Source organism: Lethenteron reissneri, chromosome 39 (genome assembly GCF_015708825.2).
Source record: "Lethenteron reissneri isolate LAM-NWPU_2019-01 chromosome 39, ASM1570882v1, whole genome shotgun sequence".
Classification (NCBI taxonomy): Eukaryota; Metazoa; Chordata; class Hyperoartia; order Petromyzontiformes; family Petromyzontidae; genus Lethenteron; species Lethenteron reissneri.
The window spans coordinates 1,788,340-1,805,708 of NC_083817.1; the positions used below are offsets into that span (position 1 = coordinate 1,788,340).

A 17,369-nucleotide genomic window follows, 5' to 3' on the forward strand; every position below is an offset into this window, starting at 1 on the left:
GTACTTTGTTTACGAATTAAAAGCCAATGTTTCACTCTGAAGACCAGTCGGAAACGTTAGCCTGTGAATGTTTATGTTTTAGGGCGGTGGTTTACGTGTTCGTAACATAAGGATGTGGTATTGAATTTCTTCTGCTATTTTTAGTAAAACAATGCAGCGGTGTAAGTTTGTTATCTTAGTTGGTCAGTGCTGCTAATTGTTATTTTATTTGGCTCGTGCTGCTAATTTGTGTTACTTTGTGTTTGTTTAATGCGCCTGACTGCTGATGAGACCCCGGAAGGTCGAAACCTGTTTGCATGCGTAACAAATTCTGGTGGACAATGCTCTGGACAGCCACTAGATAAGGCTGATGAACTACAACTTAATAATTATACCACATGTTTGTATGTGGAGAGACAGAATGTAAGTAGTTCTGCTTAACTTTGATTTTGCTATCCAGGGTGCCTTACAATCTGGAGAATAGGGAAAGAGTGCAAATAATCACCGTAAACGAATTTTGAACGACTCTGTAACTATATATTGTTTTTACTCTGAATGATTGTTACAATTTGTCTGAGCCAACTTTAATTCCAGGATACACATGATTAGCATCGTTTTGTTTTTGCTAGTTCATCCTGTAATGTAGTTGTGTTTTTCTGTGATTGCTATTTGGCTGTTTTTTCATCTCTTCTCTGATGTCTAATTGCTTGATTGTTGTGATTTCGTTGTATGTTATTACTGTTGTCATTTTGATCCTGTTCAGGTCAAATTCAGAACCCAGAGCTCAAGAGAACTAAAAATGTATCACCTGGTTTAACAAAATACATTTCAAACGCATCAATAAATCCATTTGACCTTTGTGCACAATGCAAACAAAAACATCAGCGGCTCCTGATGAAGGGCATTTTAGTCACCGCAAGTATTGTGGTTAATGCAGACGCTATTACTTGCAAAGGGTTTCTGTTTGGTGTTTTAACATTTTAACACCTTTTTTTATTGCCACAATGGGTAAAACTGATTCTTACAAACCACCACCACCACCCCACCCCCACCATCATCACCCCCGTGCTGATGTAAAAACCAGCAATAAGTTCAAATGCGTGGCAGTCCTCGCATTAAAATCGTCTTGGTAAAGAACACCGCTCTCGTGTATATATAGAGAGAGATAGAGTGGGGACGTTGTCTTTCTTGTCTTTCTAGACCGTGAGTCGTTCCCAAGATTCCTGCGGGAGGTGGAGACGATTGTCCACCAACCCACCCGCTGCGTTGATTGTCGTCGATCGCTGCCTGGCGGTGGAGGGAGGAAGAGAGAGAGGAGGAGGGGGGAGCAAGAGGGAGGAGGAAGAGGGAGCAAGAGGGAGGAGCAAGAGGGAGCAAGAGGGAGGAGGAAGAGGGAGCAAGGGGGAGGAGGAAGAGGGAGCAAGAGGGAGGAGCAAGAGGGAGCAAGAGGGAGGAGCAAGAGGGAGCAAGGGGGAGGAGCAAGAGGGAGCAAGGGGGAGGAGGAAGAGGGAGCAAGAGGGAGGAGGAAGAGGGAGCAAGGGGGAGGAGGAAGAGGGAGCAAGAGGGAGGAGGAAGAGGGAGCAAGGGGGAGGAGGAAGAGGGAGCAAGAGGGAGGAGGAAGAGGGAGCAAGGGGGAGGAGCAAGGGGGAGGAGGAAGAAGAGGGAGCAAGGGGGAGGAGCAAGGGGGAGCAAGGAGGAGGAGGGAGCAAGGGGGAGGAGGAAGAGGGAGCAAGGGGGAGGAGCAAGGGGGAGGAGGAAGAAGAGGGAGCAAGGGGGAGGAGCAAGGGGGAGGAGGAGGAAGAGGGAGCAAGGGGGAGGAGGAAGAAGAGGGAGCAAGGGGGAGGAGCAAGGGGGAGCAAGGAGGAGGAGGGAGCAAGGGGGAGGAGGAAGAGGGAGCAAGGGGGAGGAGCAAGAGGGAGCAAGGGGGAGGAGGAAGAGGGAGCAAGAGGGAGGAGGAAGAGGGAGCAAGGGGGAGGAGCAAGAGGGAGCAAGGGGGAGGAGCAAGAGGGAGCAAGGGGGAGGAGCAAGAGGGAGGAGGAAGAAGAGGGAGCAAGGGGGAGGAGCAAGGGGGAGCAAGGAGGAGGAGGGAGCAAGGGGGAGGAGGAAGAGGGAGCAAGAGGGAGGAGGAAGAGGGAGCAAGAGGGAGGAGGGAGCAAGGGGGAGGAAGAAGAGGGAGCAAGGGGGAGGAGCAAGGGGGAGGAGCAAGAGGGAGGAGCAAGGGGGAGGAGCAAGAGGGAGCAGCAAGGGGGAGGAGCAAGGGGGAGGAGCAAGAGGGAGCAAGGGGGAGGAGCAAGAGGGAGCAGCAAGGGGGAGGAGCAAGGGGGAGCAAGGGGGAGGAGCAAGAGGGAGCAATGGGCGGATTTGTTGTTGTCGCTGCTGCTGCTGAGACCTATAAATAATGGCACGGTCAGGGTCCCCGCTGACAGACGCCGTCGCGTCCGCTGCCAGCCCCGCGGGGAGTCCGCATCAGCCATGAGCGTGGCCAGCAGCAAGGAGCTGGAGGCGAAGAGCGTGAAGGAGGAGGAGGAGGGCGAGTGGAGAGGAGGCGGCGGTGGTGGTGGCGGTGTGGGGAGGCGGCAGAGAGAGAAGTCGAGGCGACGGTTCGCCGCCATCGCGGCCCTCTGCGCACTCCTCCTGCTCATCGTGACCGCGCTCGTTCTCGTGCTGCTGCTGCTCCCTGGTGACGATGGGGGGGGGGGGGGGTGATGGGGGTGGTAGGAGGTGATGGTGATGGGAGATGATGATGGGGGTGATGGTGATGGGAGATGATGGGGGTGATGGGAGATGGGGGTGATGATGATGGGAGATGGTGATGGGAGATGATGGGGGTGGTGATGATGGTGATGGGAGATGATGATGATGGTGGGAGATGATGATGTGGGTGATGGGAGATGATGATGGGGGTGATGGGAGTGATGATGATGATGGTGATGATGGGGGTGGGAGATGATGGGGGTGATGATGATGGGGGTGATGGGAGTGATGATGATGGTGGTGGGAGATGATGGGGGTGATGGGAGTGATGATGATGATGGTGATGATGGGGGTGGTGATGATGGGGGTGGTGGTGAGGGAAGTGTTGTTGTGCGTTTCATTTTACACCTCTGTGTGTTTTTGGGTAAGGGCCCGACAACATTGGTGTTGTGATGGTGCGTGACCGAGTTTCTCAAACTGTGTCTCTGAACCGGTCCTGGGCCCTCCCCTAGGTCGACTCGGCCTCAAATGAGTACCTGGTGGCGATGTGTAAATGTGTCAGCATCGCCACTTGGGGAGACAAAGGCGGCCGGGCGTGGTGTTGGCCACCCACCCCCTCGTGTGTGTTAACAACACTCGCCCCTAGTGTGGTAAAGACTACACATCTTTGTATGAGTGGTGATGTGTGTGTGTCTAACCTCGTGTACAAAGTAACGAGGTCTTTCATGCTTTAGATTAAAGATTGGGCAATGTGTATTATTTTATTATTACACGCTTTCTATTAACTCACTCTGTTGTTGTATCCTCAAATCTTGTAACTCAATTTTAACCCACTTCCCAATGTGGTATCGACTGCAAACTTGGTATACTTATTTTTAAGTTAAGTAAAAAAAACGTATTTTAAAATATTACTTATTTTCTGCCTGAACTGGGCGATGTATAAACGGTATACTTATGTCATACTGATGACAAACTATATTCTATCATATAAAATGAAAAAATATATATTTTTACATTATTTTTTATATGTTATGTTTCGCCTTGGCTCTAATTGTCCACGCTCAACTCACGTTGGCTGTAAATCACCATGGCAAGCTTCGGGGCCACTTCCTGGAGTCGTGGAGTTCTCCCATTACTAGTAGGGTACATTTAATAAAAGCGTGTTTAGAAAAATAAGTATTTTTTAAAGTAAGTTAAAAAAAGCATTTTAAAATATTACTTATTTTCTGCCTGAACTGGGCGATGTATAAATAACTGGGGGTGGTGGTGGTGGTTGTGATGTCTTGGACAAGAGAGATGAGGGGGCTTGTGTGTCTGTGATTCTCTGCCATGGATTCCACATCGTGATGTGGACGTGTTTGCTAAACACTGCCACTCGCAGTGTTTAGTTCATCGAATCACGACCTGGGAACGATTCCCTCACCACGACCAACACGAGTGGCAAGCGATATCAGGGCCAGGTCATGAGCCTTCCCCTATGTCGAATCGGCCTTAAATGAGTCGATGGTGATGGGTGTAAAAATAAAATCGTCAACAACTTGGAAGACAAAGGCGGGTCGGGCATGGTAATGGCCACATCACCCTCAATCATCCTTGCTAGGAGTACTTGCCCCAACATGCTCTGACCAGTGCCGGATTAGGCTAGTGCGGGACTTGTACCATATGTGGTTATAAAGGGGCCCTAAATGTACAAAAAAAACTAATATTAAAACACACTTTTTTACTTGCACAGTAAAGTAATTGTATTTTTTCATTTGCTATACAGCCAGATAATACGACAAATCGCTAACCTTAATCACCCAGTCGTTCATAAGAGTTGAAGGCGGTATAGTACTATAGTAATAGAGCAAGTGCAGAATCACTGAACAGGAATTGATAGCTTGAAAGCATTGAGCGCGGGGCCCTTGATAGTGAGGGGTCCGTAGCACGTGTAGCTACTTTTGCTACTGGGATACTCCGGCACTGCTGCTGGGTCTGCCCCGTGACCTCCTGCCAGCGGACGTTCGACACTCTCACGTGGCCTTAACGTGCACATAGCCTGGCACAAGTGCTGTGGTGACGTCACCGCCACCTATTGGCGAATGGCGGTCGTTGTTGGCTCCCAATTGGCCCTCACGTGTTTTAGAACGGAGAAGACAGGGGCAGTGTGTGTTTGGTCTATGCTCATATTTCCCAGAGCCCCTAATCCAGAAGTGGATTAACAAACACAAAGAATCGATTGTAAAGTGCGCGTGTGTGTTTTAACGTGAGTTATAAAGCAGTGCCATCTAAAACTTTTCACTTGAAAGATAGGGCTGTGAGATTATGTATTAGTCTGGTCTTGGTTATATAGCATGGACCGATGTGGTGTTGTAGACAAAAATATAGGCAATCTGTGCCTATGATTTGGTGATAAAGTGCTGGACTATGATGTTTTAGAAGTTATATGACGATACTACGATATCGTACAATATAGGATCGATGATAATCGCATCAATTTTTCTAAATATTGGTATGTGGAGGTCATCGTTGCCTGTGATATTTGTCTTAAATATGTTATTCCCTTACAAAATATTTATCAAGTGAACAATTTTATTTGTAAATAAATAGCTATTATCCACTAAATTCATGCTTTGGAAAATGTTTTCCGGAGTAATTGATGGCATGGCGATAATATCACGACCCTAATTTTCGTAGTTAATTTTTTTTAATGTAACTAACAGCATGTGTGTTAGTGGATTGTAATTCGAAAAATCTCATGTTGGGTGAATTGCAGTTAAAATTACTTTGGAGTCATTTTGTTAATTAATGCTAGAAGTTCAGCAAAGCGCAAATAAAATAAAACGAAAAGGTGAAATACATTTACAACGATATTTTAAAAATCGACATCGTTTCATTTTCTGAAAAATAAACTTGGAGAAACCCCAAGTATTAAATACGAGAGATAGGGTGGCAGTGTGTTTGCGCCTGTTTCTGTCTGACAGAGGTATCTGACAGAGGTTATAAAGTGATGTTTTAAACAAGAGATGAAACGGTTTGTGTGTCTGAGCTGGGTTATTTATAAAACACTGGAGTCTCGTTTTTTTATGCGAGAGAAATGGGGTTGTGTGTGTATCTTATCCAAGATATAAAGCATTGAGGTTTGTTGTTTTACCCTAGACAGATATTAATGTTTTCGTGTGTAGTCGCCTTGCTTGAAGCGTACAAGTTTTGTTACGTACTAAAAGTTGTATTCCTGTATGTACCACTTTGAATGTGTTCTATTGCAGTTTCACAACACTCTTTAATTATCCCTGAAATACTGAAAATCCTACCTCCATGTGTGGATCATGTAATCATTGTATTATAGCACTATATATAGAATACAGAGTGATCCATTGATAGATTTCTCTCAAAAAGAATTTGCAGAAATAGTATAGAAAACGTTATTAATTCAAAGCCTCAACAGGTCTCCTCTCAATGGGACATCTTAAACTTTTAACACTCTTCAGTACATAATTGATCATGCTTGACGATCCACATTTGAATCTTGAGCCAGTTTTTTTTAGCTCTTTCCGAAGAAAATGAACATCAGGAACACATTTTGATGACAAACTAAGCCCATGCGATCTTCAAATACTCAAAAAGCCACATTCATGGAATAAATTTGCGGCGGTGCCTACGTGACTCTAATGGCTGGCATTGTTTGTGACGAGAAAGGCAAACTTAATATGGTGCGGGTTTTTGCGTGCAATCATTGATGACCAGCTGCACATGTAAACTTGGCACACTTGAGAACCAAGTTTAATCGCCCAGATTCGTATCTGTTGTCTCAGAGGTGTTGGCTGCATGCTTTGACGTAGTTCGTATCCAATATGACCACCAGACTACCCTTATCTCTTGTTTCATTTATCTCAGTTGGCTGGCAGGGTGATGCTTTGCTTCGAGACCTTAACTGACATCTATTGAGTTCAAATCTGAGTCCAGGGTCATTTCAGTCTGTTGTTCCTACAGGATTTGATACAAAGATTGGATAAGATGAGAAGTCAGCATTGATTACCCTATGGATGGACTGGTCCCTGCAATGCAAATGTGGAATTTATACTATTTGTTAAGGTCTGCCAAAGAAAATTAACATTGTCCCATGTTTGCATTGGCAGGAAGATTATGTTTTTTTAAACACAATTTCGAATTCCTGTATTATTTAAATATTTGTAAACTAAACAAGCATGCAATTTTCCTGCTTCTGGTCCCAAGAGGCCAAAGTGGCATGCTCACAGAAACAAGTTTAAAGTACATTTTCTGTAAACAGGTGAGAGCTGGCTGACCAAACTGGTTAAAGAAAAACGAGAAAACATCTTATGCCAATGAAACAAATATAATTCAGAACAAAATCCACTGTGACAGGCCCTAACACCTGCACGGTTGGTGTTGCCTTAGTAGAGCAAAAGCATCCAGATTCTATGGAAAAGCAAACACTCTGAATACAGTATTTTTTTTGGGAAATCTCAATTATTCAAATTGTAAGAAGAAAGTCAGTGGGCTTGGTCCGCACACTTTGCTAGAAGAGACGATGGCCCATCGTCAAGAATAATAACGGAGTGGCAGTGAAGGAATGGAATGCATGCGAGAGGATGTCCACTGAGCAATGAAATCAGTCCTTCTGCAGGTTCTGGATTGATTGTTACAACGCAGGATTGTGAAAGGTGGCAGTGACTTAGGGAGCTCTTCATCCAGCAGTGGATTGACCATAGCTGATGTTGATTATTCAAAAAATCTTGGATCGAATGTTTGCCCCAAATTATAGAAATGTATTGAATCCAGGAGTGGAGAGTATTTATGTCAAACGGAAATACTAAAACGAATGACTTATGAACTCTTCTCTTCCAGATAAACCACGGTTCGATTCAGGCGGAGACATGCTGGACTACTTGGTCGAGCGGGGTGTTCTGCAGACACGCGATGGCCTCCACGTGGGATGGGCACACGCTGCCAACAACAAAGAGGAAATGAACGCTGCGCTCAGCAACAGTGAGGATTGTTCACTTTCACCTTTTTATTGACATCTTTTTAACACATTCCTGCGGAGGGTGCTGGTAGGAACGTTGGGTTGCTCGGTCAATGGCCAGGGTCAACGGCGGCGTGGTGTATTCCGCAAATATGCCTGACTGTGAGGGCGGGCACAAGCCGGCGTGAGTAGGTTAAACGTTGAGTTTTATAAGGGCACCACGGGGTGACCAGCCAGACTTTACCGAAAGAACCAAGAAGAAAATTATTATCCCCGTCCTGGCCTTGTTTGGCCCAGAGCCAGATGATGATGATGTCTTGGAAGTCGGGAGTTTATATGGTTTGGTTCTTTCTTGGCTTGGCAAATAAGCAGTGGAAAAGCACCCGTGCTGTGAGGGTCACAAGCTGGCGTGGCTCCGATGTGCTGGTGGGCGAGGGGCACTGGCTCGCCTCGCCAGATACTCCTGGCCTTGACGAAAAGGCCCCGGGCCTGGACCTCAGCCTCGGTCTCCCTCCTGGGTCACGGTGATGACGTTGGACTGGTTTACCAGCAGATAAAAACTGACCACATGTGCATCAGTGGACAGAGTTTGCTTACTATTGGCAAACTTTGCACCGTTTTCGACACGTGGATTTGGGTCGGTTTGGTTGCCAGGTGAAACGTTACAGTTATATGTCCTGCAGTATAGTGAGAAATCAAAGGGCTTGTTTTGGTGAAACAACTGGTATCTGCAATATCTTAGTCGGTAAAGTTCAAACTCTTAGGGGATAAAGAAACATTGATAAGATAAAGAATATAATAAGGCAAAGTTCAGATCTAATCATTGGTTTACCACTTGGGGTGTGTACTCGCATATCCATCGAGCTTCTCGTATCCACACATTGTACACAGGCGTCCTGTTTTTGGACACTGACCAGTAGTGTGTTCGCTGTAGATTTGGTTAGTCCACGATGCTATGGAAGCCCCCCGCCAGGTGTTTTTTTTTATGTTGGTGCATTATTTGTGGCCTAAGTTGTGAGCTGCAGAGGGCAGTGCAGCAGAATCTGTTTTAGTGCTCTGTGCGTGCTATGCTCACCCGTCTAACTGGTTGTTTTCCCCAACCCACACTGGTCAGCGTGGGTAAGTGTGGTCCGTTAAACCCCACGACCCGCACCGCGTGGAGAGGCCCTCATCTAGCAGTGGATTGTCAAAAGGGCTGCACACGTGTGTTGGAAAATTGTGCCCTGGCATTTCTATGTGACCACCTACTGCTGAACAAAACTCCAGCTCAGCATTGCCATCTTTATTGCCTCCCACTGATAATAAGAGCAGTAGCTTTGACTGCATCTCTGTGCAGGGTTTTCCCTGGCACAGTATTATCTCAAGCGACATTTCTCCTTGAGTTAAACGGGCCCATTCAGTATCCAACTATCTACAAGATAACGCTGCCCTTGTGTAATGATTAGCGCAGTGGAGCCTAGCGGTTGCCGGTACGAATTCGATTCCCAGGCTGGGCCAACATCGCTGGTGAATAATCGGAACCGGTTCTAGCTCCCACTGCCTTCACCAACCCTCACTTACCAACGTGATGAAGTATAGCTCAACACCCCCAGTGACGGACACGGGGGGTGGGGGGGCGTGTAGAGGCCTTCATCCAGGTGTGGATTGATAAATGCCTGTGAATTATTTTACAATATGCATGGAAAGTTTTTTTGTTGTGCAGTAGCAAACTACGTATTTTACTCGATTTGGAGACACGCCAATCATCACCCCTACTGCCAGCCTAATGTCTGTTTGCATGCCAGATTCTGGAGTTACCTTGTACCCACAGGGACAGTTGCCACTGGGGGTGCCCTTTTAAATTCTTTGACATGAGATGTGATGCAAGTTGCTCGTCGTGTGTAGAGTGCCCTGAGATACCGCCGGTGTAAAGGGCGCTCAAACAAAAACAAATCATTCCTTCAATTAACTTCCTTGCCGTTGGCCGTGTCGCTGTTTTGCACCACATCCGCGCGTGCGCCCCTAGGAGAGGTGATGGTGCTGGAGGCAGACGTGAACATTGAAGGATTGGGCACGGCCAGTGAGACCGGGCGACCCATCATGGCGCATCCACCCGACGTCACGAGCGACAACAGCCTCTCCGACTGGCTCTCCGCCGTGCTGAAGAGCAATAAGGGTAGGGGCCGCTCGTGTGGTATTTGGGGCGCTGGCATGGCCCGGCGGTAGCGCATTCGTGGTTCGAATCCGGCTGGCCGCCCTGGTTATTGCTGCGGGTGTATTAGCCTTAGAAGTGCGTGCCCTCCGTTTCGCAGTGGATATTAAAGATCCCCGAAACGAATCGGCCATCTTGTGCCAGCGTCACGATCCAATTTTGCCAAATTTGAAAAATAATCCCCACATTACCGAGTTGAGATTACACATAGTAACATCGCCTACTGCAGACTGTCTGTTAAACGTTGCACCTTTCTTTAAGATAGCTTTGCGCTGAGGATGGCGTGAATACCATATGTACTAGATTATTATTGGAGACTCCTTTAATGATGCACAGTCAATTCAATACAATGTAAAGGCATCTAGCGTCTTAGTGCGACTACATCTTAAGACACTGTACAGAAATAGTAGGCATATTTATTTCTAGAGGCAGTCAGGCAGATGTAAAGATCAAGGTCTGGAGCCTGAACTTGAACGGGCAGGAAGTCGACAGCACAGATGGCAGGGAGGAGCTTTCCAGACTGATTTATATCTTTGTCAATAAAAGTGTCCTTTTAAATTTCGTGGTAGCAAAGCGACATGCTAATTTATATTGGTGCCCCCATTCTTGTAGGTCTTCAGTACAATATAGATGTCTGCCCCTATTATCAGCGGGGGTTCTTTAACCCTACTTGCCCTACTTCACCATGCAAGTAATTTCGTGTTGGTGGAAGTGAGGAACATAGGCATGGGAGAGTGGCAGTAAGCATCCTTGGTCTTCGGAAGAACAAGATCTTAACAGCGCAACATTAGCATGAGACCATCATTCGCTAAAAGTGCGTCTGTGTCTAATTCCATAACGTTTCTCTCAATGGACCATCACAAGGCTTTAAGCGTCATGTGCAAGTGAAGGTGTTTTCTACAACTCCAGGCAATGTTTAACCATATCCGACGTGTATGTCTTATGGTTGTTCAGGAATCAAACTGGACTTTAAGAGCCTCAAGGCGTTGGGGCCTTCGTTGGACATCCTGCTCGAGCGGGTCGCTCGGGCGCCCCTTGACCGCCCGATCTGGCTCAACGCAGATATCATCCGGGGGCCCAACGTCCCGGCATTCGTCGATCCCATCGACGCCACGGGGTGAGTAGCAGTGCCACGGTCACGCAAAGCTCCAGTCGCCCGTGTCGCCAGTTACGATGCCCATAGGGTTGCCACCAAATATGCACTCGATTGATGATCCAGCACTCACTGATTCACTCAAGTCAATCGCTCACTGGTGGCCAGTCGCCTTCCTATCACTCTCCTGTTGCTACTACCCTGGTTAACGGTCGCCGTGAACTTCACTCGCTAATTTCTCCACCCGTTCCACGAGGCTGACTGTTTTGTCTCATCCACATGGTTATCACTCGCCACACTGCAGCTCACAACAACCTTTAGTTCTGCTTCTTCCCTCGCACTGCTGCACTTCGGAATTCCCTCCTCCCATGGTCTCTCATAATAATAACCTTTTTCGATTTAAAGCTTTCGTGACTGCAGGGATTCATCTTCTTGGTTCTTTCGGTAAAGTCACGTAGAAGGGAAATAATAAAATAATAAAACGAAAACATAGTAAAATATCAATTCTCACGACGTTTCGGCCACAACACAAGCAGCCTTCCTCAGGTGGAGAAACAGAGCTGTCGGAAAGACAGCGTCCCAAATAATAACCTTTCTCAATTACACAAGCCTACGTGCTAAACTAACCTTGCCCAATTACACCGCATCTATTACAACTTTGATAGGGCTCCTGGTTACTGTCCCCAACTTGTTTTGCGCCTTTGGGCCTGTGCTCACAAACTGTGTGTCTCACAACTTTGTAATTGAATTAATGATGTTCTGTTTATGTTGGGTCTTTCGGTAAAGCACTTAGATAGGTTCAACGAAAATAACAAAAAGTTACGACTTTTCGATCACAATATAAGTGGTCGTCATCAGGAGGAAAAAAGATGACAATCGCTTGTGTTGCGATCAAAACGTCATAGTTTTTTGTTATTTTCCCTTTAGCTTCGCAACATAAATCCTCCGCTATTGGTAGCATGCCAATCGGTGTCGTAAACCTCCTGAGCCTCGGCCTCCTCATTCGTTCTCGGCCGTGAGATGTGGATGGGCTTCACATTGCTCACGTTGGGAACCACTGCGAAATATCTAAAGGGAGGCATGAAACAAATCTTCTGCACATGAGCTAAAGCCATTGCCCGACGCCATGCGAAAAATAGTCGGCCCCGTGTGCCCCTGTCACGATCCAAGTGTGCCGTTTTTAAAGAGTGCTTGCAAATTGCTTAATTGGGTAAAACTATCAAAGCACCATTGCCCCCTACTGGCAGAAGACACTCATCTGTGAAACATAGCACCTCCGATTAGCATGATTGTCCGAAAGAAGTTCAACTCATGTATACAGCGCATTTTCATTTAAAGAATGACACCGAGACCAAACGTAGTCTGGTATTATTACCATGAAGATGAGCTGGTAATTTCAGAACACTTGCACCTCAGGGTACAGCTGGGGCTAGAGCTTCAGAAGCACTGGGCTGTTAGACCACTCCGCCATTTAATGACCATGGCCCAAACACAAGTCCGACTCCTTGGCACAGGTCTGACCCCATGTTGCTCTCTCTCTTTTGGTATCGCGCTCCCGCAGGTTTCTGTCACTGATCACGAAACGCTTCCCCAACGTGACGCTGTCGCCCGGCTGGCTGGTGGCGTTCGTTCCGGCGCTGGGCCTGAACGCGACGTACACGGCGGCGATGGTGCGCGACATGCACGGGCTGGTGGCGGCGCTGCCCCAGCGCGTCACGTTCCCCGTGCGGGCCCCGCTGCTGCGTCGCGCCTGGACGCACTTCCGCTGGCTGCTCGACCAGAGCGACAGGTCAAAAGTCAAAAAGTTATTTCCTGCTTACCGCCCTCAATGCCAAATTCGTAAGCTATTTGTGTTTATTGAACAACGGTCGCTCGGATTACCACAGTTGCATGATTTTTAAATAAAGGGATTTGAGTTGGTGGTCTCATACCAGTCACCAATGAATGACTGCATAGAAATCCATGTAATAAAAATTTATTTTGTGCAGTTAATTTGGCTAAATTTTAGCTCCGATAATTAACATCACGTTGACTGCCATGTGACGAACATTACTCTCGTGGGCAGAGCAGATGGGAAGTGCTGCCCGTTCTCCTGCGTGGACCAAAGGGAACTCGAAGGTAGCTGCGGTATCCGATTCTGTCTCAAACGTTGATAATTGTGTTGTGGGTGGGGTGCGTCCAGGTTCTCGCTCACGCTCTGGCAGGGCAAGTCGGATGTCATTGCGCTGGAAGACATGCTGTTTGTTCGTGACGGCACTGACCCCAACGAGGTCTACTATGACATCTACGATCCGCTGCTCTCCGAACTGCGCGACGCTGACAGTGAGTAAAGTAACATTCGCAGAGGCTGTCGGCGAATTAACAGAAAGTCTCACCCAAAGAACAACGCTTTGTCCTTTTTATAGAGGCTGTCCATCGCGGGTTTTAAGCATCTGTCATATAGTTGTTAAATAGCTTTTGTGTGTTATTGATAATCGCGTGAAAATAACGCAATAGACATTGATTATCGGTTTGTGGCACGTATTGAAATGTCTTTGTGTAAAGAAGGCTGCTAAATTGGGTGCAGAAAAATTTAGAGTAGAAAAAAGGTCATGAACAAGCAGCAGTTTGAGTCATCTGTCAGAGGGACACAAATGGAGAACACAGCAGGCGTGTGTACCTAGGATGGCGATTGAAGGCGTGGTTGTCCTCCTGCATGTGCTGTTATTCCTTCTCCTTTGTTCAGAGAACGCTGAACGGCCCAAGCTGTTCCACACGGCGGTGAGTCTACTGCGCTATTTTGGCACGCGCGATGGACTGGATGTCCTGTGGCACCAGGAGCCCAGCTCTCTGGGTGAGTGGCACTCAGGGTTGGGTTGACTTACCACGTGCTTTTACTCACTGGTGCCATCTGTAGAATTCTTCTCCAGGATACGGGACAAGGGTTGGCTACGTATGTATGTTATACTTCTTTCGCACCGTACGTAAGAAGTTTAACATACACATCAATGCGTATCGCACGGTCACACACAGCTTGGTATCTACCCACAGTCGCACTATAGAGCCCCTTACTACCATGGGCAGAACAAGAGAAAGAGACAGCCTTTAACGCTTAGATCATGACGTTTGAGAAGCCAGGTGTGGTGACACGGTTGTTCTGACTTCCTGGTATTTTAATTCTGATCATGTCCTGGTGAGATTTGACGTAGTTTCAACTGGAATTGTCGCATCTGCTATATTTGTTTGTTAGAATTGTTCTTCAACTCCCCGGTGAGATGAATCGGCGACAATAATTGTTGCATTAAACGCTCGTACACGTGTTTAGCTGCATGAGTTGGTGGTGGCTCGTTACGGCACGAATTTGGCTAGATCATTACTTGGCCGAGGCTAAAAATCAATTGATAAAATGAGGGTCACCGGTTCAACAATTTGACTTGTGTCACGGTTCTTTTATGAGCGGGCTCTGCCCTCTGTGGTGCTGGCGATGCGTGTCCCGTCGTGTGTCCCCACCCACGCAGGTCGTGGCCCGGGTGGCATGCTGGTGCTGAACGTGCTGCTGGGCCCTGGCGATGCCGGCGGCGACCGTGCCACGGCCGTGCCCCGGGTTGTGTTTGGCAACGCCAACAGCAACGCAGATTCGGCAGCAGCTCCGATAACCCTGAGCGGCTACCTGGACTACATTGACACTTTGGTATGAGTCTCAAGGATAGTTTTTCTAGAAGTGCCTGCCACGGAGTGTTTGGCAAGTACCACTATGCACGAGTGAATCGTAATTTATTCTTTAGTTTGGGCTACGTCACAATCTGGCCAAATGTATGTCCTTAAGAACCCTGCACAACTCGACACAGCCGAACGAATTGATTGTCACGTGTACAAGCGTTTCACACCCCATTTGCTATTGTTTCAGCTCCGGAATAAGCTGAAGAACATCTCTCACAACCAAATTTAGCAATTGGATACACTGCTATGAGTAATACAAGTGTGCAGTAGGTTTTTGCTTGGCACGATGTCCGACGTTTGGCTCCGCGTGCTGGCAGCTTCCTCGGGAACCGATTTCCATTCCGAACTAACTTCAGTTCCTGTAACCGCACCGGAGAGCTGTAACCCGCACCACCTCGAAAGTCCCCGCAGTCGTACCGAAGAATCCATGCTCTTGCCCACGACTTGACGATTTTGTCGTTGTCTCTTGTTTTGTCCTCCGACCTACAAAATCCTCGTCACGCAGGCTGCCGGCTCTCAAAAAACTGCCCTCTTCCTGCGGATCCTGAGCCGCGACGCCCTGCGTCCCACGCTTCAGGTGCTGCGCGACCGCGCTCGCCCGCTCGCCCGCCCCGTCTGGCTCTCGGCTACCGTCGCTCCCGGCGGCGGCGGCGGTGGTGCCGCCGGCGTTCTCGGCGCCACCGAGCTGCTGAGCGCCGTCGCGGAAATTTTTCCCGACGTGACTCTCGCGCCGGCCTGGCCCGAGGCGGACGTGGCGGCGACTTCGGCGGTCGTCGGCGGTGGCGGACAGCGATACGGCGAGGCGTCGCTTGCGGCTATGCGGGACGCGTTTGCCGACGTCACGCAGCCGGTGTCCTATCAGCTGGATGCGGCGGGGGGGGAGCTGGCCCGCGGCGGTTACCGCCTGGCGAGGTCGTTGCTGCTGGATGGCACGCCGACCCGCTCGGTCACGATCAGCGTGCCGAGCTACGAGGAAGCGTTCGAGGTCCTCACCAAGGTCCGCAATCATTTTCCGGCCAGCGCCGTGTTTTACAACGTGTCGCCGGACACGCATAACAAATTTGCGATCAGTGTCTTCTCGTCGTAGGATTAAAAGGCGGAGGGTTGTGCGCATGTCGGCTACTGTTTTGCACCAAACTTGCTATGCATTGCTGTAGATGCTGTAGAGCATTATGGGTAAGGGCACTTATGAGGAGATGTAAGTTCCGTGTCTCCACATATTAAAATATTTTTGAGTGCCATTCGCTTATCTTACACCGAGCATTACGCTGTCAAGAAAGGAACCGCCACTGATACCTAATTTCTACCTTTGCATGGGGCTGCCAAAGACCTGCATTCATTGCAAGGACAAAATGTTTATTTTTTTATCGGATGTAACAAATCGATGGTCTTGTCTGTCACCAATGAATGGGCCAATGAATGCAGGCTAAATAAAAACCAACGTATCAATTCGGTTTTGCACTTGATTTGGCCAAATTTCAGGTCTGAGAATTAACAATAATAATAATACAGGTCTGACAGTTGGGCAACACAATCTCATAGCAGAGTTCGTGGGGAATGTGTGCCCCCTAGCGTCTGAAGGGTAAACAATCCCCCTTCTCCAGAGAAGTCCTGTGACAGATGTCTTCCATGGACCGTTGTGATACTGCTATGAGATTTCTTTATATAAACAGTAGGAGGATGCTCGATCTGTGTCCAGCCTTTGAACTGCAGTATTCTCTGGATTATAGGGTGCACTTTTTCCCCTCTGTTTTACAACACAAGTTGGTTGATGCATCTTATAATCCAGTAGGTGTGTGCGTGTGTGCACGAGAGAACAGATTTGCATAACACTACTGATATCATCGGGTAAAAGTTTACTTTCCGGAGCGTCTTATAATCCAGATCATACGGTAGAAATTCCCAACGTGCCGTCTTGGTCGTCGGTGCTGTCACACAGCATCATGCAAATGTTATTGAAAGTAAAAAAGGAAAACTTTTAGTAAACTTGCAACAATTACAACTGTCTATTGGTTTATAAAATGTAAAAATACCCGGTGGGCGATTTTGTAAAAAAAAACTATAGGTTTGCAGGATAAAATGTTTATTTGGATGTACTTTTTGCACTTTTATATTGGCAAAAGTATTTCTAAACATTTTGTAAACGTTTAAAAGCTGTATCCGAATACAGTGCACTGTTAATTTGGACGTTATTTCTTTTACTGATGTAGTTCATGTATTGCATATTGTATTGGTATTAACATGAATAAAATCTGCATGTGATATGTAACAGACAAACATGAGAAAGTCATATAAAATGTTATAATACAACAGCACAGAGACAAATACATATGCATTCAAACCTGTGCAGCATATTGGACTTGTATATACCATAAATTAATCGGAACATGCCGATATTGCCACATTGGCACAGCCAAGGTAAGTGCATGTATGTCTGTGACCACTTGTTAGAACAGCCTGATGTGCCTCGCCCCGTTGGTGGGCAGCAGAGGGCAGTGCAGCCAAATCCATCATTGTACGGTACAAGGTTTTCCTTGCTCTGTGCGGGGTTGGTTTGTACAATTCCGCGTATATGCCGCTAACATTTCTTCCCCAAAATCGCTTCGTGCGGTTTGAATTCACGAATATGTGGCTTCAGACGGTCGAATGTGGGACAGCATTGTGTGGTGTACTGTGGGCGCTCCTCGGCGGGCAGCTGTCTCGCGCGGTGCATTGTGCGGTGCATTGTGGGTAGGTTGACTGCTCCG

General features: G+C 47.5%; 1 protein-coding gene across 1 annotated transcript; it reads left to right on the plus strand.

Annotated features, from left to right (window-relative positions):
• The first annotated feature begins 2,392 nt into the window (after positions 1 to 2,392).
• FAM151A (family with sequence similarity 151 member A) lies at positions 2,393 to 16,899 on the plus strand. Its single transcript, XM_061567441.1, has 9 exons — positions 2,393 to 2,659; positions 7,522 to 7,662; positions 9,645 to 9,794; positions 10,785 to 10,947; positions 12,485 to 12,712; positions 13,106 to 13,245; positions 13,649 to 13,756; positions 14,421 to 14,593; positions 15,128 to 16,899. Exons 1-9 carry the CDS (start codon positions 2,452 to 2,454, stop codon positions 15,707 to 15,709), a joined length of 1,893 nt encoding a protein of 630 aa, XP_061423425.1. The 5' UTR covers positions 2,393 to 2,451; the 3' UTR covers positions 15,710 to 16,899.
• The last annotated feature ends 470 nt before the right edge of the window (positions 16,900 to 17,369 follow it).